This window comes from Ranitomeya variabilis, chromosome 5, assembly GCF_051348905.1.
Source record: "Ranitomeya variabilis isolate aRanVar5 chromosome 5, aRanVar5.hap1, whole genome shotgun sequence".
NCBI classification, from domain to species: domain Eukaryota; kingdom Metazoa; phylum Chordata; class Amphibia; order Anura; family Dendrobatidae; genus Ranitomeya; species Ranitomeya variabilis.
Window position 1 is genome coordinate 393,760,084 of NC_135236.1, and position 26,378 is coordinate 393,786,461.

At 43.7% G+C, this 26,378-nt stretch overlaps 1 protein-coding gene across 1 annotated transcript in view; it reads right to left on the bottom strand.

Annotated features, from left to right (window-relative positions):
- Positions 1-26,378, bottom strand: part of LOC143775029 (uncharacterized) — a 249,311-nt gene that overhangs the window by 105,213 nt on the left and 117,720 nt on the right. Inside the window, exon 8 of the mRNA XM_077262853.1 lies at positions 6,345-6,476. Within this exon, the coding sequence (XP_077118968.1) occupies positions 6,345-6,476 (132 nt within the window). The remainder of the gene's footprint in view (positions 1-6,344; positions 6,477-26,378) is intronic.

A 26,378-nucleotide genomic window follows, 5' to 3' on the forward strand; every position in this document is an offset into this window, starting at 1 on the left:
TTATCTAGGTAAGAGATTGAACAGAGCCGGACAAAGACCAGGTCCAGGGTGTTACCGTCTTTGTGTGTTTCAGAGGTTGAGAGCTGTGAGAGGCCTAGGGAAGTGGTTAGTGATAGAAGCTGGGATGCAGATGTGGAAGTGGGGCTGTTAATGGGGATGTTGAAGTCTCCCAGGATAAGGGTTAGTAGTTCTGAGGACATGAAGTGCGGCATCCAGGCTGAGAAGTGGTCAAGGAAGTGGGTGGGTGAGCCTGGGGGCCAGTATATGACCGCTACTCTGAGGGAGAGGGGATGGAAGAGCCTGATGGTGTGGACCTCAAAAGAAGGGAATGAAAGTGAAGGAACTGGGGGTATAACCTGGAACGTGCATTGGGGGGACAAGAGTATGCCAACTCCACCACCAGGTCTGTTTGTGGGTCTTGGGGAATGGGAGAATTGTAAGCCACCATGGGAAATGGCAGCAGGGAAGACAGTGTCAGAGTCCTGGATCCAGGTTTCAGTGAGGGCCAACAGATTCAGAGAGTTGTTCACAAAGTAGTTGTGCAGGAAAGGAAGCTTGTTACATAGAGACCGTGGATTCCAAAGGGCACAATTCAAAGGGAGAGATGATGATGCTAATACTATGATGCAGCCGCACTCATGAGGGTTCCTTCAAAATATAGATTTATTATTCTGCACTCAAGTTCACCACAGTGATAAATGACAGAAGAGTGAAAACATTTTTTTTTTATCCAACCGAATTCTTAACGTTTCGACCCCTCTCAAATTCGCAGTGAGCTTCCGATGACAAGGTAAGTACGTAAATGAATACATTGGTGGTAGTGGGTTGCCTGGTAGCATCAATGGGGCCTGTGTTATCAGGCTATTCGTATTATGTCCACGCACTGTGCCCTGCATTCACTGTGGAAGGAACATTGGGACTTTTGCCGATCCAAACCGAATCTTGAAAGGTTTGCTCATCTCTTATAGGTACATTTGCCCTTCTCCAATTTTCTGGGACGTCTCCTGTTCTCCAGGATTTTTTTAAAAAGATTCTTGCTAGTGGTTCTGCAATTTCCTCTGCAATCCCTTCAGTACCCTAGGATGTAATTTATCTGGACCAAGAGATTTAATAGGATTAAACATTTTTGTACAAATTTAAAGGGGATGTATATGACTTTTATATTGATATTGATGGCCTATTCTTAGGATACATCATCAATATCTGATTGATGGGTAAGGGACTCCAGACATCCCCGCAGATCAGCTATTCTTGGTGCTAGTGGCAGCCAGATGTACTCAGTTGCAGAGCTGCACAGCTCTGTTCTCTGCATAGTGGCCACAGCCGAGTTTTGCATATCTACCCCTCATTCGAATTAGCAGCGGGTGGATGTGTACTATCTAGCTATCTCTGGCCACTATGCAATTGATAGATTTGTGCAACTCCATAACTTAGCACATCTGCCCACCACCAGCACCGGGAACATATGATCGGTGGAGGTGCCGGGTGTCTCATCCCCTCTTATCAGATATTGATGACCTACCCTAAGGATAGTAAAAACACTGCCTGAGATGCTAAATCTCAGGACAAGAAGGCACATATGCTATATCTGTATTTTAAAATATTCATTCTTTATTGTAGATTCATATAAAAAAAATAAAATTAAAAACAAGCAGGGACTTCCCAAATTTAGAAAACCAATATCATGCAGGCTTTAACATAGAAATGTGTGGCAAGCATGCCAAGACGCATGAAAGCGGTGAAGAAAAATCATTGTTATTCCACAAAATATTGATTTCTGAACTCTTCCTGAGTTAAAACATTAGTATTGTTGTTTCTAAATGATTATGAACTTGTTTTCTTTGCATTATTTGAGGTCCGAAAGCACTGTTTTTCTTGTTTTTCATTTTGACCATTTATCTCCTTTTCAGGAAAAAAATACAAAATTTATTGTTTGGAAATCTGGAGACATGTTGCAAGAAGTTTATAGAATAAATAAACAATTTACATTTTACTCAAAAATAGATCTATAAAGAGAAAAATCAGACAAACTGAACATTTTGCATTGGTCTCTTGATTTTTGCCAGAGCTGTATATAGTTGAAAAGTAAAGTGCAAGTACCTGTATATTCAAGGAAACATTTGCTATTAAAAGTTGATTTTCATTAATGGATCACACTAAGGTATACAGCTCAAAGATTAACATACCCCAGCAGAATTTTTGCTTTCTTGGCCTTTTTTCAGAGAATATGAGTAATAACACCAAAACTTTTCATCCACTCATAGTTAGTGGTTGGGTGAAACCACTTATTATTAAACTACTGTGGTTTCTCTTTTTAAATCATAATGTCAACCCAATACATCCAAATGACCTTGATCAAAAGTTTACATACCTAATTTCTTAATACCGTGTACTGCCTCCTCTAACACCAATGACAGCTTGAAGTCTTTTGTGGTAGTTGTGGATGAGGTTCTTTATTTTCTCAGATGGTAAAGTTGCTCACTCTTCTTGGTAAAAAGCCTCCAGTTCCTGTAAATTCCTGGGCTGTCTAGCATGAACTGCGTTCTTGAGATCTCCCCAGAGTAGCTCAATGATACTGAGGTCAGCAGCCTGATATGGCCACTCCAGAACCTTCACTTTGCTCTGCTGTAGCCAATGACAGGTTGACTTGGCCTTGTGTTTTGGATCGTTGTCATGTTGAAACGTCCAAATTTGAGGCTTGTCTCTGTGCTGTTTTGCGTATTGTTGGCGAGATACTTTGTAGCCTTTGCACAGTAATGGCTTTCTTCTGGCGACTCAACCATACAGCCCATTTTTCTTCAAGTGCTTCCTTATTGTGCATCTTGAAACAGCCCCACCGCTAGTTTTCAGAGAGTCCAGTATTTCAGCTGATGTTATTTGTGGGTTTTTCTTTGCATCCCGAACAACTTTCCTGGCAGTTGGGGATGACATTTTTATTGGTCTACCTGACCATGGTTTCATTTTTACTGAACCCCTGATTTTTCATTTGTTAATCACAGTTTGAATGCTGCTAACTGGCATTATCAATTCCTTGGATATCTTTTAGTTTCCCTTACCTGTTTTATACAGTTCAACTACCTTTTTCCATAGATCTGTTGGCAATTCTTTTGCTTTCTTTATGACTCACAATCCAGAAACATCAGTGGCTTGATGAAAGATGCAAGAGTCTGTCTGGATCCCAGAAACTCACACAGCTTTTATGCACACACACTGATTACAAGCAAACAGGTCACAGTTGAGGATGTTACCTTTAGTAGCCATTCGAACCCATTTGTGTCAACTTCTGTGCAAGTTATCAGGCCAAAATCACCAGGGTATGTGAACTTTTGATCAGGGTCATTTGGATGTTTTGGGTTATCATTATGATTTAAGAAGAGAAAACACAGTAGTTTGACAATAAATGGCTTCACCCAACCACTCGCCATGAGTGCAGATAAAGTTTTGATGTTATCACTCATATTCTCTGGAAAAAGTCCAAGAAAGCAAAAATTCTGCCGAGGTATGTAAAGTTTTGAGCACAACTGTATAACATAATCTATTAAAGGTGCATGGTCCCTCTAAAATGCCATGTGTTTGTACTTACAGCCATAGAGTGAAAAGTCTGGAAGTATCAGGGCTACCACCCCGAAGACACAGTTTCGCCAAAGGTATTTCCAAGGGGCGTTGCAAAGCTTTGGCAAAACGGCATCATCGGGGTGGTTACATTGATAAGGGATATCACTGCAATTGATATGGCTCTTGGTTACAAGATTGAAAAACACCCTATAGCACTCCCCTGATGATCACCAGTAAAACGCGTTGGGCGCTCCAGTGAAGGGGTTCACCTGTGACATGCTAAGGATAAGGAATCTTAAGAGTGATACTAATCACCTCCTCTACTATATGTCTCGTGAGACCTTTCCTTTTCTGTTTTTTGCCCATCCTTGGCATAGATGTTAGCGAAATGGTAATATCTTGTGGTCATGGGCCTTAGATACCACCGCTAAGTTCAATCACCACCGCATTTGCTATATGTCTAGGACATATGCCCTGCCTTTACACCACTGTAAGTGGTTAAGAGTAAGATAACGAGGGCATATCACTTATTGTGTAATCTTGGCTTATCTGCTATGTGTTTCAATATGCTTTAAAGGTACTTATTTGAGCACAATTGCCATTCATCATGGCAAACATAATTTCAGATATACTAGAGCTCTGCATGTCATGGTTAGTAGTGATGAGCTAGTGTACTCGTTAGTCGGGTTTTCTGAGCATGCTCAGGTAGTATCATGCAGCTGCGGTGACTCAAACAATCTCCGAGCACGCCCAAAATACTCGGAGACCACCTGAGCATGCTCGGAAAACCCGAGTACCGAGTAGACTTGCTCATCACTAATGGTTACGAAAACACAGAGCTTATATGCCATAGGTGCGAGGTATACTTTGAAGAGGCTTGGTCCTCCACTGTATTATTGATTTACTGTGGCATTGCTCCACAGGCTCTACTGTACTGGTGGATTCCTGTGTCTATATGATAAAATACTCTCCTGTGGGATTCACTAGGAAAATTATTCATAATTGTGTACACCATTTTTCTATATATGTGAGTCTTTGCACTTTGCACTTTGAGGTTTGCATGATTTTTTGTTATTTTAGTAGTTATAATAAAAGTTAATTTTTAGCCCAATTGCTATATCATTAACCTTGATACGTGCCATATTCTAATGTGCACACATTTCTATGTTAAAGCCTGCATGATATTGGTTTGCTACATTTGGGAAATCCCTGCTTGTTTTTAATTTTATTATTTTTTTATAGGGATTCACAATAAAGAATGAATATTTTAAAATACACGTATAGCAAATGTGCATTCTTGTCCTGAGATTTAGTATCTCGGGTTGTGTTTTTTGACTGTTATTTTGAATGATTGCATGTACGTTAATGACAAAGTGTATTTATTATACTTCCCTAAGGATTGACTATTAATATAAAAGTCAACGTCTTTAACAGATAACCATTTGTGGCATGCTTTATAAGATCCCATACATACTGAGCTCTTCTCTGCAAAAAGCATTGGACTTGACAAAGCCTGCATGGCAGCCCAAGATTACTGTGCACACTGCGTAGTTTTATGCTAGGAAACTATGAGCTCTAGGTAATGGTATACAGGATGCATACAGGATCAGGGCACATCATGTGCATGAGCAAAAAAGCAAGTTTTTAGTCCAAAGGTTTATGTACCATCACTTACTAGTAAAATGCTCTTACAAAGGTAAAGCTTGGCTAATATTTTTCAACAGTAGGCTTGTCATGAAAAAATGGGAGAAATCCAGAGTTTCTGTCTTCAGTAAAAATAAGATTATTGATAATCCATAAATTGGGGGTTAAGAAAATTTACAAATAGAGGAAACGCGTTTCGGATTGTAATCCTTATTCATTACAAATATTGCAAATGCGTTTCAGATTGTAATCCTTATTCATTATAAATAGAGCAAACACCTTTCGGATTGTTATCATTATTCATTGCAATGAATAAGGATTACAATCCAAAACGCGTTTGCTGTATTTGTAATGAATAAGGATTACAATCCAAAACGCGTTTGCTGTATTTGTAATGAATAAGGATTACAATCCAAAACGCGTTTGCTGTATTTGTAATGAATAAGGATTACAATCCAAAATGTGTTTGCTCTAATTGCACATTTTCTTAACCCCATGCACACTGTTGCGATTTTTATGGATTATCAATAAAGAATCTTATTTTTACTGAAGACGCACCTGCTGGATTTCTTCCATTTTTTCACGTTCTACACACTGCAGGTTTCCTTCCGTGGAGTCTTCTAAGTGTTGAGCTGACTTTTTTTTTCTTTTTTTTCTAGTAGGCTTGTCATAGCTCATTAGAATAAATAGGAAATAGTCTGATCCCTGCTGGCTCCTGGTACCACTCAGCGCTGATCTCACCACAGGAACATTCTTTTTATGAGTTATGGCTTTTGATTTTGTATAAAACAATGCATTATAGTTAAAAAAAACACATTAATACATGCAAAGAATGGAAAAAGACAAACCAAGGAATAATGGTAAAAGGTAAATGCAAATGGTAAAATCTTCAGGATATATTCTGTACACGTGATATATTTAATACAATGTGCATGATTATGCTTATTAATGGATAAATATAAATTACACTTTGGGTGGACAATCTCACAAAGGATAATAAAAAAGTTCTAAAAATTCTTTTATGCTATTATGAAATTAAAAAAATATGCTCATACGTAGCCAAAAGAAATCATTGGATGTTTGTTTATGGGCTCATCTGTGATTATATATTTGCTTCAATAATGTATGTAAAATCAATAGGATACCTCTTAGTCCTGCTGAGTATGCGGTCACAGCTCTACCATAATTTAGTCTTCTCTCCAGTCCAGACTCTGTAGTATTTCTGGTCATATCATTACCATGACATGGAGCTTGATCTGGATTCTGATTTCTTGATACTGTATTAAATATAACACAGTGATTTTATATTGCATTGAAATTGCACTTCCCACTCAATTGTGCATCATGATGGTAAAACCCATGAATGTAAGTGATGTAATATCATAGTAAGGCCGGGGTCACACTTGCGAGTGCAATGCGAGATACTCACGTGAGTTTCTCGCATTAATACCCAGCACAGCCGCCAGCGCTCGGGACCGGAGCGTTCAGCTGCATAGAAATACATGCAGCCGCACACTCCGGTCCCGAGTGCCGGCGCTAGTGTCGGGTATTGATGCACGAGTTTCTCGCATTGCACTCGTAAGTGTGACCTCGGCCTTGACCGCGTTTGCACCTGCATAGCATTCTGTTTATCCTGTTTTTAGAAATAAACAGAATGTCGTAAGTCAACTGGTTGCATAACTAATACAAATGGAAATCGTGGGGGCCATTGATTATTATGGGGTGTGTCAGGGTTCAATTATGTGTTAGTTTTATCATGAAAAATAAAACTTCTGTGTGATGCTCTTTTACTTCCATTCTAAATACAGAAATATAGACGTCCCCCATAATAATCAATGGTTTGCTGCTGCTCCCCTTTATCAGTTTTAGACATTTATTTTGTTTTTCAACTTCTAAAAAAAGAACAGACAAAAACATCAGAATGCAAGTGTGAAATAGCCAAAGGCCAGGGTCAGACAGCTGCATTTCACAGTGCACATAACGATGACAGCGCCCAGACTGATCGCCAGCCCTCTGACCTAGACTTATAGGCATATATGAGACTGCTGAGTTGGGGTCCAGGAGATTTCAGGTTGGTCCAGGCATTGGGGTTCATATGTGGACTGTGGAACGCCGCCATCTGAACCTGGTCCAGAGCACACCACTCACTTATTTTTTTTTTAACCTTTAAGGGTCCCTACATGTTTAATTTTTGTGCTTTCCTTTGTTCGTCCCCTTGTTCCAAGAGCCTTAGCGTTATATTTTAGCCACCTATAAGCTTGTTTTTTGTGGGTCAAGTTGTAGTTTTATAAAAGCATATCCAAATAAATGAATGGAACTTTTAGAAACATAGCAAAAATATAATGTTATTTACCAGCTAAGCTCATGGTATCTAATGCATTATCAGGATGCGGCAGGCCACTTAACAAAGGATGTAATACAAGTGCAATAGGGCTCCTTCTCACTTGTGCGAGACTCGGATGAGTCTCGCATGGAAATACCCTGGCGCTGCTGCTGGCAGAGAAGCGGAGTGTGCGGCTGTATGTATTCCTATGCGGCCGCACGCTCCGATCTGAGTGCCGGGTGCAGAGCCAGGTTTTAACCATGCGAGACTAAGCCGAGTTACTCGCAAGTGAGAAGGAGCCCATAAACTGATGAAAAACCACTCTCAGTTAACTAGTCCATGGAGGGGGTGATTGTGAAGTATTAGGCTGGTGTCACAATAGGCGTATGAAAATACGGTATGTTTTTTACGGCCGTAATACCCAGAAATGTTCCCAAAATAGTGATCCACCTGTCATCCGTAAGCAGGGTGTGGCAGCGTATTTTGCGCATGTAAACCTCCGTATGTAATCCGTATGGCATCCGTACAGCGAGATTTTCTCGCCGGCTTGCAAAACGGACATACAATGGATCCATGGGCTGAAATATTCATGAAAACATATATACAGTCTATATATATATATATATATATATATATATATCTATATCTATATCTATATATATATATATGTCAGTGAGACACACACACATATATATATATACAGTGGGGCAAAAAAGTATTTAGTCAGTCAGCAATAGTGCAAGTTCCACCACTTAAAAAGATGAGAGGCGTCTGTAATTTACATCATAGGTAGACCTCAACTATGGGAGACAAACTGAGAAAAAAAAATTGCAGAAAATCACATTGTCTGTTTTTCTATCATTTTATTTGCATATTCTGGTGGAAAATAAGTATTTGGTCAGAAACAAACAATCAAGATTTCTGGCTCTCACAGACCTGTAACTTCTTCTTTAAGAGTCTCCTCTTTCCTCCACTCATTACCTGTAGTAATGGCACCTGTTTAAACTTGTTATCAGTATAAAAAGACACCTGTGCACACCCTCAAACAGTCTGACTCCAAACTCCACTATGGTGAAGACCAAAGAGCTGTCAAAGGACACCAGAAACAAAATTGTAGCCCTGCACCAGGCTGGGAAGACTGAATCTGCAATAGCCAACCAGCTTGGAGTGAAGAAATCAACAGTGGGAGCAATAATTAGAAAATGGAAGACATTCAAGACCACTGATAATCTCCCTCGATCTGGGGCTCCACGCAAAATCCCACCCCGTGGGGTCAGAATGATCACAAGAACGGTGAGCAAAAATCCCAGAACCACGCGGGGGGACCTAGTGAATGAACTGCAGAGAGCTGGGACCAATGTAACAAGGCCTACCATAAGTAACACACTACGCCACCATGGACTCAGATCCTGCAGTGCCAGACGTGTCCCACTGCTTAAGCCAGTACATGTCCGGGCTCGTCTGAAGTATGCTAGAGAGCATTTGGATGATCCAGAGGAGTTTTGGGAGAATGTCCTATGGTCTGATGAAACCAAACTGGAACTGTTTGGTAGAAACACAACTTGTCGTGTTTGGAGGAAAAAGAATACTGAGTTGCATCCATCAAACACCATACCTACTGTAAAGCATGGTGGTGGAAACATCATGCTTTGGGGCTGTTTCTCTGCAAAGGGGCCAGGACGACTGATCCGGGTACATGAAAGAATGAATGGGTTCATGTATCGTGAGATTTTGAGTGCAAACCTCCTTCCATCAGCAAGGGCATTGAAGATGAAACGCGGCTGGGTCTTTCAACATGACAATGATCCAAAGCACACCACCAGGGCAACGAAGGAGTGGCTTCGTAAGAAGCATTTCAAGGTCCTGGAGTGGCCTAGCCAGTCTCCAGATCTCAACCCTATAGAAAACCTTTGGAGGGAGTTGAAAGTCCGTGTTGCCAAGCGAAAAGCCAAAAACATCACTGCTCTAGAGGAGATCTGCATGGAGGAATGGGCCAACATACCAACAACAGTGTGTGGCAACCTTGTGAAGACTTACAGAAAACGTTTGACCTCTGTCATTGCCAACAAAGGATATATTACAAAGTATTGAGATGAAATTTTGTTTCTGACCAAATACTTATTTTCCACCAGAATATGCAAATAAAATGATAAAAAAACAGACAATGTGATTTTCTGGATTTTTTTTTTCTCAGTTTGTCTCCCATAGTTGAGGTCTACCTATGATGTAAATTACAGACGCCTCTCATCTTTTTAAGTGGTGGAACTTGCACTATTGCTGACTGACTAAATACTTTTTTGCCCCACTGTATATATATATATATATATATATATATATATATTTATACTTAATACAGCGCTAGATAGCTTAAAAGCCGGTAATTCAATTGCCAGCTTTTGCTATCTCCTTCCCAAACCCGACAGGATATGAGACATGGTTTACATACAGTAAACCATTTCATATCCCTTATTTTTTACATATTCCTCATTAGTAATGTTCCAAGTGTCTGTGTGCAAAATTTGGGGGCTCTAGCTGTTAAAATAAAGGGTTAAATCTCGGAAAAAATTGGCGTGGGCTCCCGTGCAATTTTCTCCGCCAGAGTGGGAAAGCCAGTGACTGAGGGCAGATATTAATAGCCTAGAGAGGGGCCATGGTTATAGGACCCCCCTCTGGCTAAAAACACCTGCCCCCAGCCACCCCAGAAAAGGCACATCTGGAAGTTGCGCCTATTCTGGCACTTAGCCTCTCTCTTCCCACTCCCCTGCAGTGGTGGGATATGGGGTAATGAAGGGTTAATGTCACCTTGCTATTGTAAGGTGACATTAAGCCAGGTTAATAATGGAGAGGCGTCATTTATGACACCTATCCATTATTAATCCAATAGTACGAAATGGTTAATAAAACACACACACATTATTAAAAAGTATTTTAATAAAATAAAGACACATGGTGTTTTTAATATTTTATTATACTCTTAATCCACCTGAAGACCCTTGTCACCTGAAATAAAGTTAAAAAAACAAACAACAATATCACATACCTTCCGTCATTCAGTCTTGTCCCACGCTGTAAATCCATCTGAAGGGGTTAAATCATTTTACACCCAGGAGCTCTCCTAATGCAGCTGTGCTCCTGCCTGAAAAATCTGGGGAATGAATGGAATGCAGGGGAATGTACTGTAGTTACCTCGAGTCGCGGTGCTGCACCCTCTGCTGGATGAACTCATATGAACTCGAGCGTGGGAAAATATTCTGAAAAGTTCCCAGGCTCGAGTTCATATGAGTTCATCCAGCAGAGGGCGCATCACTGCGATTCGAGGTAACTACAGTACATTCCCCTGCATTCCATTCATTCTCCAAGTTTTACAGTCAGGAGCACAGCTGCATTAGCAGAGCTCCTGGGTGTAAAATGATTTAACCCCTTCAGATGGATATACAGCGTGGGACAAGACTGAACGACGGAAGGTATGGGATATTGTTGTTTGTTTTTATTAACTTTATTTCAGGTGACAAGGGTCTTCAGGTGGATTAAGAGTATAATAAAATATTAAAACACCATGTGTCTTTATTTCATTAAAATACTTTTTAATAATGTGTGTGTGTTTTATTAACCATTTCGTACTACTGGATTAATAATGGATAGGTGTCGTAATTGACACCTCTCCATTATTAACCTGGCTTAATGTCACCTTACAATAGCAAGGTGACATTAACCCTTCATTACCCCATATCCCACCGCTACAGGGGAGAGGGAAGAGAGAGGCTAAGTGTCACGGGAGACCTAGGTAGGCAAAAGCTAACAACCCGGGCCCTGCGATTTCTCTTAGACTAGGGAAACTCTGACTGACCCTCTCCCAGAGTTTACACTGATGGTGTGCATGTCTGGGCCTCCATCCTCACCCTGTCTCCTTTTTCAACCCTAAGCTGAAACCACCACCCACCACCCAGTGAGGAGACCACACCAATACCCACAGTTAGCACAGACAAGGATAATGGAAAATATACACCACGCCGCAGTCACACAGGAAAACACTATAAATGCTCAGGGCAAAACAAATACAAATATAGGAAGGAGAAAATATGACAAAGGGAAATACACCACCAGATACGAAACTCTTTCTCCTAGACCACCACTCCAGACCGAGATAACCAAGCACAAGACAGAAGCTATAATCGGCGACGTTCAATGTTCAGCAGAACTATTTAAAGGCAGTGGGCGTGACCCAGCTTCCAATCCAAGTACCAGCAAAATTAACTCCGGACCAGCTGGATAGAATCTAGCCGACGCCACTGAGCGCATAGTGGACAAAAGTGGAATTACCGCTGTCTGTCGGACGCCCTAGTGTGAACAGCGTCCGACATGACAGTACCCCGCCTTCTACGAGGGACCCCAGGGCCCTCACGACTTATAGGACCTGGCTTGTCCGGATGGTGGCGGTGAAACATACTGACCAGCCGATCCGCATGAATGTCCGAGGCTGGTACCCAAGACCTCTCCTCAGGCCCATAACCACGCCAGTGTACCAAGTACTGTAAAGTGCGGCGCACTACACGAAAGTCAACCACCTTGGAGACTTCAAATTCCAAATTACCATCCACCAAGACTGGAGAAGGCACCGGCGTCGCGTCCACAAGACCCACCACTTTTTTTAGCAACGATCTGTGGAAAACGTTGTGTATCTTATACACCGTAGGAAGCTCCAAACGGTAAGCTACTGGGTTAATGACGGCGGCGACCCTAAATGGACCAATAAACCTTGGACCCAATTTAAGGGACGGTATTTTGAGTCTTATGTTTTTTGTGGATAACCACACCTAGTCATCCACACTCAGGTCCGGACCTGTCACACGCCTACTGTCAGCCACACGTTTGTACCTAGCACCCACGCTCAACAGGCACTGTTTCACTCTCCTCCAGACTGATGACAGTTGTGCTCCTAACTGGTCTTCCTCTGGGACACCGGAAGAGCCCCCCTGACTCAAAGTACAGAATTGAGGATGGAGCCCGTAAACACAAAAAAAACGAGACTCCCCAGAAGAATCCTGGCGATGATTATTGATGGCAAACTCAGCCAAAGGAAGGAACGTCGACTACTCCTCCTGGTTATCAGAAACAAAGCAGCGTAAGTACTGCTCCAGATTTTGGTTCATACGCTCGGTCTGACCATTTGACTGAGGATGAAATGCCGAAGAATGAGACAACTTGATCCCCAGCCGTGAGCAAAATGCTTTCCAAAATTTTGCCACAAACTGAGACCCCCTATCAGAAACGATGTCAGACGGAACCCCATGAAGTCTGACCACCTCCTGCACAAATACCTGAGCCAGAGTCTTAGCGTTAGGCAACGAAGGCAAAGACACAAAGTGCGACATTTTTGAGAACCGATCAACAATCACCAAGATGACCATTTTCCCAGCTGAGGAGGGCAAGTCCGTGATGAAATCCATGGAGATCCCTGTCCATGGCTTACTAGGTACCTCGAGAGGAAGTAGTGTGCCAACAGGACGGGAGCGGGGCGTCTTAGCCCTAGCGCATGTGGTGCAAGCTGACACGTATGAGACCACGTCCTGTCGGATTTTGGGCCACCAAAACCGACTTGACACCAACTCCAAAGTACCCCTAACCCCTGGGTGGCCAGCCAGGACAGCATCATGATGCTCCGCCAAAACCTTAAAGCGGAGATGAAGCGGTACAAACGATTTGTTGATGGGAAGCTCAGATGGTACCTCCTCCTGGGCCTCGGCAATCTCAGCCTCAACCTCGGTTGTGAGAGCCGAAACCACAACACCCTTTTGGAGGATGGGTACCGGATCTTCCCGAGGTTCTCCCCCCGGAAAACACCTGGACAGAGCATCTGCCTTAGTGTTTTTAGACCCAGGTCTGTAAGTAACAACATAGTTGAACCGCGTGAAATACAATGCCCAGCGAGCCTGCCTGGGAGATAGACGCTTGGCAGACTCCAAATAAAGCAAATTCTTATGGTCGGTAATAACAGTAACCTGATGAACCGACCCCTCCAAGAAGTGTCGCCATTCCTCAAAGGCCAACTTGATTGCCAACAACTCCCTGTTGCCGATATTGTAGTTACGTTCGGCATACGACAGTTTCTTGGAGAAATAGGCGCATGGATGCAAATCGCTCAAGGATGAGCCTTGTGACAGCACCGCACCCACACCAACCTCAGATGCATCGACTTCCACGACTTCCCCATGATGGAGCTTACTCTTACCACATGGGGTTTTTTTGCCTTCCCCTGGATCAACATGTTAGGGCATGCTAGGCTATGGGTTGAACTAGATGGACTTAAAGTCTTCCTTCAACCTTGATAACTATGTAACTATGATAACTATGTAACTATGTAAAAGGTTTCGATACGTCTGGCTGCACAAGAATGGGAGCCGAAAAAAAACTGTTCTTAAGAAATTCAAATGCGTGCACAGCAGCCTCAGGCCAAACGGAGAAATTGGTACCCTTTTTAGTCATGTCAGTTAGCAGCTTAGCAATGATAGAAAAATCTTTGATAAACTTCCTATAGTAGTTAGAAAACCCAAGAAACCGCTGAAGTGCCTTTAGGTTATCAGGATGTTCCCAACGCAACACCGCTTGCACCTTAGTGGTATCCATTTTAAACCCAGAAGCAGACACAATATAACCCAAGAAAGGCAACTCCTGAACCGAAAATACACATTTCTCAAGTTTTTCATAGAGCTTATTCTCTCTGAGAAGCTGTAACACCTGCCTGACATGTTCTAAATGAGTATCACGGTCGCAAGAATATATGAGAATGTCATCTAGGTACAAAATAATGAATTTCCCCAAAACATGCGAAAACACATCATTTATGAAATGTTGAAACACTTCAGGTGCGTTTGTCAACCCAAATGGCATCACCAAATTTTCAAAATGACCCTCAGGGGTATTAAAAGCCGTCTTCCACTCATCACCTTGACGGACTCTTATGAGGTTGTACGCCCCCCTGAGGTCAAGCTTGGTAAACCACTTTGCACCTGCCACCTGCTTTGAACAGATCTGGTATTAGTGGCATAGGGTATGGATCACGAACCGTAATCTGGTTTAACTCCCTGAAATCCAGACACGGGCGTAGTCCACCATCTTTCTTCTTTACGAAGAAGAACCCCGCTGCCACAGGCGAGGATGAAGGCCTGATGTGCACTTTGCTCAAACTTTCAGCAATGTAATCCTTAAACGCTTGTCTCTCCGGACCGGAGATGTTAAACATCCTCGCTTTAGGCAATTTGGCCCCTGGTTTAAACATGATAGTACAGTCATAGGGGCGATGAGGTGGCAACTCTGAACAACCCTTCTCAGAGAAAACATCCGCAAAATCCAGAAGTGACTCAGGAACGCTTGAAGTCACAGCAGACACACATGTGGCCAGGCAATTCTCCTGGCAGAATTCGCTCCACTGAATTGTGTCCTGAGTTTTCCAGTCAATAACCGGGTTGTGCATAGACAACCATGGAAAACCCAAAACCACCTGTGCAGGAAGATTCCTGAGCACCTTACATGTAACCTGTTCGAAATGTAGAACCCCAATGTGAAGTTTCACCTCAGCCACAAACTCAGTAATCAACCCCTGTGGGCTAGGAGCAGCATTGATGGTGACCACGCGGATAGGATGAGGCAGTTTTTCGACCCTAAAACCAGCTGTGCGCGCAAACTCCTCATCAATGACATTTGTGGCAGAACCACTATCCACAAAAACAGTGATTGGCTGCTCTCTGCCAGCGATAATAACTTTGGCAGGGAGCATGCATTGACAAACCACCATGGAGGATATGCATAAGCTCAGATTGGTCTCCTCCACACCCTCTGAGCTTAGAAGTTTTCCGCCGTTGTGTTTTTCTTAGACAGCAGAGGACAAATGTTAACAAAATGACCAGTTTTACCACAGTAAAAACAGGCTCCCTGCTTCCTGAGCATAGGGGCTCGATGCTTAACATGTGACACCCCTGCGATCTGCATAGGCTCCATGGGCTCACCTGCAGAAACCTCACGTGAACCTAAACCCTCTCCCATAGGCGGTGTCTCATGCTCCCCCTGACGTAAACGGCAATCAATGCAGACAACAAGACTCATAGCAGAATCTAGAGAAGCAGGAGTCTCGTACATCAGGAGGGCTTTTTTAACCCTTCCAGAAACCCCATGAATAAACTGACTCCGCAGCGCGGGATCATTCCATTGTGTGTGGACCGCCCAGCGGCGAAATTCAGAACAGTAATCCTCTGCAACACGCTCCCCCTGGCGAATAGTGTGTATCTTAGATTCTGCTAGAGCCATTCTGTCAGGATCATCGTAAATGTGTCCCAAAGCAGAAAAAAAACTCTCCACTGAGTTAAATGCAGCAGAATCAGATGGCAAAGAAAACGCCCATGCTTGGGGGTCCCCGTTTAGTAATGACAACACCAGGCCCACACGCTGAGCCTCATTACCTGAGGAGATCGGGCGCATTCGAAAATATAGTTTGCAAGCTTCACGAAAAGTAACAAATTTACTGCGTTCCCCAGCAAACTTTTCAGGTAAAGGAAACTTAGGCTCAGCAACTCTACCTGTCGCTTCAGCTTGCACATTAGATACTACTAGTCCCTGTTGCTGCACTGCCCCCCTCAACTCAGTGACCTGTAGGGACAGCGCCTCCAACTGGCGGGTTATGGAAGTCATGGGATCCATGGAATTCAAATAATACTGGCCGATTATAATGTCACGGGAGACCTAGGTAGGCAAAAGCTAACAACCCGGGCCCCTGCGATTTCCCTTAGACTAGGGAAACCCTGACTGACCCTCTCCCAGAGTTTACACTGATGGTGTGCATGTCTGGGCCTCCATCCTCACCCTGTCTCCTGTTTCAACCCTAAGCTGAAACCACCACCCACCACCCAGTTAGGAGACCACACCAATACCCACATTTAGCACAGACAAGGATAACGGAAAATATACACCACGCCGCAGTCACACAGGAAAACACTATAAATGCTCAGGGCAAAACAAATACAAATATAGGAAGGAGAAAATATGACAAAGGGAAATACACGACCAGATACGAAACTCTTTCTCCTAGACCACCACTCCAGACCGAGATAACCAAGCACAAGACAGAAGCTATAATCGGCGACGCCCAATGTTCAGCAGAACTATTTAAAGGCAGTGGGCGTGACCTAGCTTCCAATCCGAGTACCAGCAAAATTAACCCCGGACCAGCTAGATAGAATCTAGCCGACGCCACTGAGCGCATAGTGGACAAAAGCGCAATTACCGCTGTCTGTCGGATGCCCTAGTGTGAACAGCGTCCGACATGACACTAAGTGCCAGAATAGGAGCATCTTCCAGATGTGCCTTTTCTGGGGTGGCTGGGGGCAGATGTTTTTAGCCAGAGGGGGGTCCTATAACCATGGCCCCTCTCTAGGCTATTAATATCTGCCCTCAGTCACTGGATTTCCCACTCTGGCGGAGAAAATTGCACGGGAGCCCACGCCAATTTATTCCGAGATTTAACCCTTTATTTTAACAGCTAGACCCCCCAAATTTTGCACACAGACACTTGGAACATTACTAATGAGGAATATGTAAAAAAATAAGGGATATGAAATGGTTTACTGTATGTAAACCATGTCTCATATCCTGTCGGGTTTGGGAAGGAGATAGCAAAAGCCGGCAATTGAATTACCGGCTTTTCAGCTATCTAGCGCTGTATGAAATATAAATATATACTATATATAATATATAAGGTATATATAATACCTATACTATGTGTACACATTTATTCTACCTATTCTATTTTAACCTGTCAGTGTGATTTTACTGTACACCGCGCTGAATTGCCGGCTTTTCTATAGAACACCGCTGCGTATTTCTCGCAAGTCACACGCATGGTCCGTGTGCATTCCGTATTTTTCTCGCCCCCATAGACTTTCATTGGCGTAGCTTTTGCGCAATACGCGGACAAGCGCAGCATGCTGCGATTTTCTACGGCCGTACAAGACCATATAATACGGATACGTAAAATACGGCAGATAGGAGCTGCCCCATAGAGAATAATTGTACCGTGTGCAATCCGTATTTTCTGCGCCTCTCATATGTCCGTAAAACTCGCTAGTGTGATGCCGGCCTTAGAATTGCACATAAATGAAGCTTGCAATAGGGCACAAGTCACACACAAGTGATGCACAGTGCGCAGCAAGCCAGCTTCATCTATGTGCAATTCTAATACTGGACAATCTCCCCCTCCATGGACTGATGAGAGTCAGTATATTGCACTTGTGTCACCTCCTTTGTTCAGCAGGCTGCTGCATCCTGTTTGTGCATTAGTTTCTATGACATTGGCTGGTTAATGCCATTTTGCTATGTTTACAAGTTGTAGTTTTGAATGAGACCATTCACTTTACCATATAATGTACTGGTAAAAAAATTCCAAGTGCAATGAAATGTGAAGGAAAGAAAAACAATTCCACCAATGTTCTTTGGATTTTGCTTTTATGGGGTTCATTTTGCAGTAAAAATGGCATGGTAAAATAATTATTCACGTCAGAATGTTTGCTCCAACTTTTATAGCTTAGTGGTTAAAAAAAAAAATTAAAAGAGTTGGATGAGGACATTTTTTTGCACCATGAGCTGACGTTTTTATGGATACTCTTTTGATGTACATAGGACTTTTTGATTGGTTGGCATAGGAGACTGTGATAGTTAATATATACAACTATACTGTTTATACAAAAAGCAATCAGATGATGGCAGGTTCTAGTGTCCCTTAGGGGACTAACCAATACAGTGCAAAATAAAAGAAAACAAAAACAAGCACTTTTAGAAAAATATGAAAAGTTTTTTCACATTTTACATAGAACATATTACAAATACAAATGAACTACATATATACACATGAATTGTACATAAAAATATTATATTCACACACATTATACAGACAGATATGCAAATCATACAGAGACATGACCTACACATACACCATTATACAAAATACACATTCTATAAACATACACATTATACAGACATACCCATGTGGTGAAAATTGTTGACACCCATCGTTTAATGACAGAAAAACCCACAATGGTCACAGAAATAACTTGAATCTGACAAAAGTAATAAATAAAAATCTATGAAAATGAACAAATGAAAGTCAGACATTGCTTGCACAGAATTTTTATTAATACTTCCATAAACCCTACCTCAAACTGCATGTTAGGGTTGGTGGACTGCACTAAATAAAAATAAATAATAAACTGAAATCGAAACCCGGAGTCCCCCGTGCAGAGATGTATAACTGTTGCTCGTGAGCAATGACGGAACAAAACAGCGAGCGATTGCTTGAACACACGGAGTTGACACCACACAGTGTGAACGGAACGCAGAGTACCAAGCTCCGTAGCAACACAGTGGTACTGGACAAAAGACTACAGAGTGCAATGCCCTGTTAAACTTCACAGGGATATAGCACGTGGATTAGACTTGCTCTGAAACTAAACAGTGTCAATTGCACACAAACGAAACAGATACAAGCCAGAAAGAAGGAACTTCTATGATGCTAGATTTCATACCCTGACTAGAGGGTTGAACTTGCCCTGTAGCTCTACTGTGATAACCTCTCACATGTAGGAAACAGGTGCTAAGTCAAGAGCTAATTGCCCCTACTGACTCTCTCTGCCTGCCAACATGTACAGTCCCAGAACCGAGACTGATTGACACAACACTCAGACAGAATGGTAGAGTATCCACACTCATTCAATATAACATTCATGATACATGCGCCACTGAGAGCCTTTTAAATGAAAAGCTCCACACCACACACTCACGCCCAGCCAGCTGTGATATCGCCCGCGGGCAAACCCAGAGCTGCCACATCACCAGAGCAGCAGAAGTCTGACCACCAATGAGAAGACACCACATCACGGTCATGCTTAGTAAGGTGATCTCTGGACTTAGAGTACGGAGAGCAGGACCACACCAGAACATCACTGATTCCTATAAACTAGGCTGGAGAGCCTGCAGTAACCAAGTGAACAGCACGAGTCTGAGCAAGATGCTGGGACCGAGGTCTGTGCTGAGCAGCATCTGTCTCGGCTGGAGCTGAATGAGAAACCACAGCACCAAGCAATCCTTGGGATCTATCCCAGCAAGCAGGAGAATCCTAACACTGCAACATATATGCAGCGGGTATGGAAAGTATTCAGACATCTTTAATTTTTTCACTCTTTGTTTCATTGCAGATATTTGGTAAATTCAGAAAAGTTCATTTTTTTCTCATTAATGGACACTCTGCACCCCATCTTGACTGAAAAAAAATAGAAATGTAGAAATTTTTGCAAATGTAATAAAAAAGAAAAACTGATATATCACATGGTCATAAGTATTCAGACTCTTTGCTCAGACACTCATATTTAAGTCACATGCTGTGTATTTCCTTGTGATCGTCCTTGAGATGGTTCTACTCCTTCATTGGAGTCCAGCTGTGTTTAATTAAACTGATAGGACTTGATCTGGAAAAGCACACACCTGTCTATATAAGACCTCACAGCTCACAGTGCATGTCGGACCAAATGAGAATCATGAGGAACTAGTTAAGGAACTCAGAGACAGAATTGTGGCAAGGCACAGATCTGGCCAAGGTTACAACAGAATTTCTGCAGTACTCAAGGTAAATAAGAGCACAGTGGCCTCCATAATCCTTAAATGGAAGAACTTTCAGACCACCAGAAGTCTTCCTAGACTTGGCCGTCCAGCCAAACTGAGCAATTGTAGGAAAAGAACCTTGGTGAGAGAGGTAAAGAACACCAAGATCACTGTGGCTGAGCTCCAGAGATGCAGTAGGGAGATGGGAGAAAGTTCCACAAAGTGACCTATCACTGCAGCCCTCCACCAGTCTGGCCTTTATGGCAGAGTGGCCTGACGGAAGCCTCTCCTCAGTGCAAGACATATGAAAGCCCGCATAGAGTTTGCTAAAAAACACATGAAGGACTCCCAGACTATGAGAAATAAGATTATCTGGTCTGATGAGAGAAGATAGACCTTTTTGGTGATAATTCTAATCGGTATGTGTAGAGAAAACCAGGCGCTGCTCATCACCTGCCCAATACAATTCCAACAGTCAAACAATGGCAGCATTTATGTTATGGGGGTGTTTTTCAGCTGCAGGGACAGGATGACTGGTTGTCATTGAAGGAAACATGAATGCGGCCAAGTACAGAGATATCCTGGATGAAAACCTCTTCTCGAGTGCTCTGGATCTCAGACTTGGTCGATGGTTCACCTTCCAACAAGAAAATGGCCCTAAGCACACAGCCAAAATAGCAAAGGAGTGGCTTCAGAACAACTCTGTGACCATTCTTGACTGGCCCAGCCAGAGCACTGACCAAAACCCAATTGAGCATCTCTGGAGAGACCTCAAAATGGCTGTCCACCAACGTTCATCATCCAACCTGACGGAACTAGAGAGGATCTGCAAGAAAGAATGGCAGAGGACCCCCAAATCCAGGTGTGAAAAACTTGTTGCATCATTCCCAAGAAGACACATGGCTGTACTAGCTCAAAAGGGTGCTTCTACTCAATACTGAGCAAAGGGTCTGAATACTTATGACCATGTGATATTTCAGTTTTTCTTTTTGGATGGGGTGCAGGAAAAAAAACGTTTTTGAATTTACCAAATGACTGCAATGAAACAAAGAGTGAAAAATTCAAGGGGGTCTGAATACTTTCCGTATCCACTGCATGTGTGTGTGTGTATATATATATATATATATATATATATATATATATATATATATATATATATATATATATATAATTGTCTAAGGGTTTTTCTGTCTGTCTGTCTGTCCTGGAAATCCCGCGTCTCTGATTCAGCGACGGGCACAGCATGGCGACGATGATGTCATAATGGAAATCCCACGTCTCTGATTGGTCGAGGCCGCCAGGCCTCGACCAATCAGCGACGGGCACAGTATGGTCATAATGGTTGCCATGGCGATGATGATGTCATAAAGGTAGCCTCGACCAATCAGCGACAGGCACAGTCTGCCGCGAATTCTGGAATCATCATTGTCCATATACTATGGGGACATGCATATTCTAGAATACCCAATGCGTTAGAATCGGGCCACAATCTAGTATATAAATATATATCTTCGCCCAATCAGCGACGGCCACAGTCCGGCGGCAAATGGCCGCTCCTTCCTCCTTGCAGTCAGTGCCCACTCCATAATCCCCTCCAGTCAGTACTCACACAGGGTTAATTGCAGCGGTAATGGACCGTGTTATGCCGCGGGTAACGCACTCCGTTACCGCTGCTATTAACCCTGCGTGACCAACTTTTAACTATTGATGCTGCCTATTGATGCATATATACTCACCGTCTGTTGGCCCCTCGGATCCAGAACCGGCCTTTCCCGCTCCTCGCGACGCTTCGGTGACTGCTCCATGCATTGCAGTCTCGCGAGTTGATGACGTAGGGGTCTCACGAGACCGCTACGTCATCATCTCGCGAGACCGCAATGCACTCTTGGGTCCGGAGCACCCGAGGAGCGTCGGTAACCGCTTCGCTAGGATCTGGGGCCAACGGAAGGTGAGTATATAACTGTTTTTTATTTTAATTCTTTTTTTTAACAGGAATATGATGCCCACATTGCTATATACTGTGTGGGCTGTGCAATATACTATGTAAGCTGTGCAATATAATATGTGGGCTGTGCAATATACTACGTGGGCTGTGCAATATACTACGTGGGCTGCTATATACTATGTCGGCTGTGCAATATAATACGTGGGCTGTGCAATATACTGCGTGGGCTGTGCAATATACTACATGGGCTGTGCAATATACTACGTTGGCTGTGCAATATACTACGTGGGCTGCTATATACTACTTGGGCTGTGCAATATACTACGTGGGCTGTGCAATATACTACGTGGGCTGTGCAATGTACTACGTGGGCTGTGCAATGTACTATGTGGGCTGTGAAATGTACAGCATGGGGTGTGCAATGTACTGCATGGGCTGTGCAATGTACTGCGTGGGATGTGCAATGTACTACGTGGGATGTGCAATGTACTACGTGGGATATGCAATATAATACGTGGGCTGTGCAATGTACTACGTGGGCTGTGAAATGTACAGCATGGGGTGTGCAATGTACTGCATGGGCTGTGCAATGTACTGCGTGGGATGTGCAATGTACTACGTGGGATGTGCAATGTACTACGTGGGATGTGCAATGTACTACGTGGGATGTGCAATATACTACGTGGGCTGTGCTATACACTACATGGGCTGTGCTATATGCTACATGGGCTGTGCTATATACTACATGGGCTGTGCAATATACTACGTGGGCTGTGCAATATACTACGTGGGCTGTGCAATATACTACGTGGGCTGTGCAATGTACTACGTGGGCTGTGCAATGTACTATGTGGGCTGTGCAATATAATACGTGGGCTGTGCAATGTACTACGTGGGCTGTGAAATGTACAGCATGGGGTGTGCAATGTACTGCATGGGCTGTGTGTTATGGTTTCCAATGGCAAGGAAACATCAGAAGCATAGAATAAACGGACAAGCTCTCGGGTGATGGAAACTAGAGCTGACCACGATGCTAAACCTACACACCACACTAGAAGTAGCCAGGGGGCATTCCTGCATTGTCTCTAGATGCCGCGCGCCAGCCGGAGAACTAACTACGCCTGGTAGAAGAAAACACAGTCCTGGCTTGCCTCCAGAGAATGTCCCCACAGGAGATAGCAGCCCCCCACATATAATAACGGTGAGAGCAGATGAAAAGACACACGTAGTATGAAAGCAGATTTAGCACAGAGAGGCCCGCTAACTAAATAGCAGAAAGATACAACAGAGGACTTCGCGGTCAGCTGCAAAACCCTTCAAAACACCATCCTGAAATTACCTTAACTCATGTGACAACTCATGCCACTGGAGTGGTAATTCCAGCCCAACAAGAGCTTCCAGCTGCAGAGATTCACATAAGTGCAAACTGGACAAAACATACAAAAATAGACTTAAGGACTAAAGTGTCCAACTTAGCTGAGCAGAAAACTGGGAGCAGGAACATGCAACAGAATCACTCTGGATACATTGATGGCCAGCATTAGAATGACTGAGGAGCAAGGTTAAATAGGATACTCCCACATCCTGATAGGAACAGGTGAACTGAGAAGGCAAAGCTTGCAGGACACCAGTACCACAAGAGACCACCGGGGGAGCCCACAAACCGAATCACAACAGTACCCCCCCCTTAAGGAGGGGGCACCGAACCCTCACAAGAACCACCAGGGCGATCTGGATGAGCCCTATGAAAGGCACGGACCAAATCAGAAGCATGAACATCAGAAGCTGTAACCCAAGAATTATCCTCTTGACCGTAGCCCTTCCATTTCACCAGATATTGAAGTCTCCGTCTGGAAACACGGGAGTCCAAGATTTTCTCCACCACGTACTCCAATTCACCCTCAACCAGCACAGGAGCAGGAGGCTCAACAGAAGGCACAAGTGGTACCTCATACCTCCGCAATAATGACCGATGGAAGACATTATGGATAGCAAAGGATGCTGGGAGGTCCAAACGAAAAGACACAGGGTTAAGAATTTCCAAAATCTTATAAGGACCGATGAACCGAGGCTTAAACTTAGGAGAAGAGACCCTCATAGGGACAAAACGGGAGGACAACCACACCAAGTCCCCAACACGAAGACGAGGACCAACACGACGATGGCGATTAGCAAAACGTTGAGTCCTCTCCTGGGACAACTCCAAATTGTCCACCACCTGCCCCCAAATACGATGCAACCTATCCACCATGGTATCCACTCCAGGACAATCCGAAGACTCCACCTGACCAGATGAAAAACGAGGATGGAACCCTGAATTGCAAAAGAAAGGGGAGACCAAAGTGGCAGAACTGGCCCGATTATTAAGGGCAAACTCAGCCAACGGCAAAAAGGAGACCCAGTCATCCTGATCAGCAGACACGAAACACCTCAAATAAGTCTCCAAGGTCTGATTAGTACGTTCCGTCTGGCCATTTGTCTGGGGATGAAATGCAGACGAAAAAGACAAATCAATGCCCATCCTGGCACAAAACGCCCGCCAAAATCTGGACACAAACTGGGATCCCCTGTCGGAAACGATATTCTCCGGAATACCATGCAGCCGAACCACATTCTGAAAAAACAGGGGCACCAACTCAGATGAGGAAGGCAGCTTGGGCAAGGGCACCAAATGAACCATCTTAGAAAAGCGGTCACACACCACCCAAATGACGGACATCTTCTGAGAAACAGGGAGATCAGAAATAAAATCCATAGAGATGTGTGTCCAAGGCCTCTTAGGAACAGGCAAGGGCAACAACAACCCACTAGCCCGAGAACAACAAGGCTTGGCCCGAGCACAAACATCGCAAGACTGCACAAAAGTACGCACGTCCCGAGACAGGGAAGGCCACCAGAAGGACCTAGCCACCAAATCTCTGGTACCAAAAATTCCCGGATGACCTGCCAACGCAGAAGAATGAACCTCCGAGATGACTCTATTGGTCCACTCATCCGGCACAAACAATCTACCAGGCGGACAACGATCAGGCCGATCCGCCTGAAACTCTTGTAAAGCACGTCGCAGGTCTGGGAAGACAGCAGACAATATCACCCCATCCTTAAGTATACCCGTAGGTTTAGAATCACCAGGGGAATCAGGTTCAAAACTCCTAGAAAGGGCATCCGCCTTCACATTCTTAGTACCTGGCAGATACGAAACCACAAAATTAAACCGGGAGAAAAACAACGACCAGCGCGCCTGTCTAGGATTCAGACGTCTGGCCGACTCAAGATAAATCAAATTTTTGTGATCAGTCAAGACCACCACCTGATGTTTAGCACCCTCAAGCCAATGACGCCACTCCTCGAATGCCCACTTCATCGCCAAAAGCTCCCGATTACCGACGTCATAATTTCGCTCGGCGGGCGAAAATTTTCGAGAAAAGAACGCACAAGGTCTCATCACTGAACAATCTGAACTTTTCTGTGACAAAACCGCCCCCGCTCCGATCTCGGAAGCATCAACTTCCACCTGAAAAGGAAGAGAAACATCAGGCTGGCACAACACCGGAGCAGAAGAAAAACGGCGCTTAAGCTCCCGAAAGGCCTCCACAGCAGCAGGAGACCAATCTGCAACATCAGCACCCTTTTTAGTCAAATCAGTCAAAGGCCTGACAACGCTAGAAAAACCAGTTATGAATCGACGATAAAAGTTAGCAAAGCCCAAAAAAACACCATCCTGAAATTACCTTAACTCATGTGACAACTCATGCCACTGGAGTGGTAATTCCAGCCCAACAAGAGCTTCCAGCTGCAGAGATTCACATAAGTGCAAACTGGACAAAACATACAAAAATAGACTTAAGGACTAAAGTGTCCAACTTAGCTGAGCAGAAAACTGGGAGCAGGAACATGCAACAGAATCACTCTGGATACATTGATGGCCAGCATTAGAATGACTGAGGAGCAAGGTTAAATAGGATACTCCCACATCCTGATAGGAACAGGTGAACTGAGAAGGCAAAGCTTGCAGGACACCAGTACCACAAGAGACCACCGGGGGAGCCCACGAACCGAATCACAACAGCTGTGCAATGTACTGCGTGGGATGTGCAATGTACTACGTGGGATGTGCAATGTACTACGTGGGATGTGCAATGTACTACGTGGGATGTGCAATATACTACGTGGGCTGTGCTATACACTACATGGGCTGTGCTATATGCTACATGGGCTGTGCTATATACTACATGGGCTGTGCAATATACTACGTGGGCTGTGCAATATACT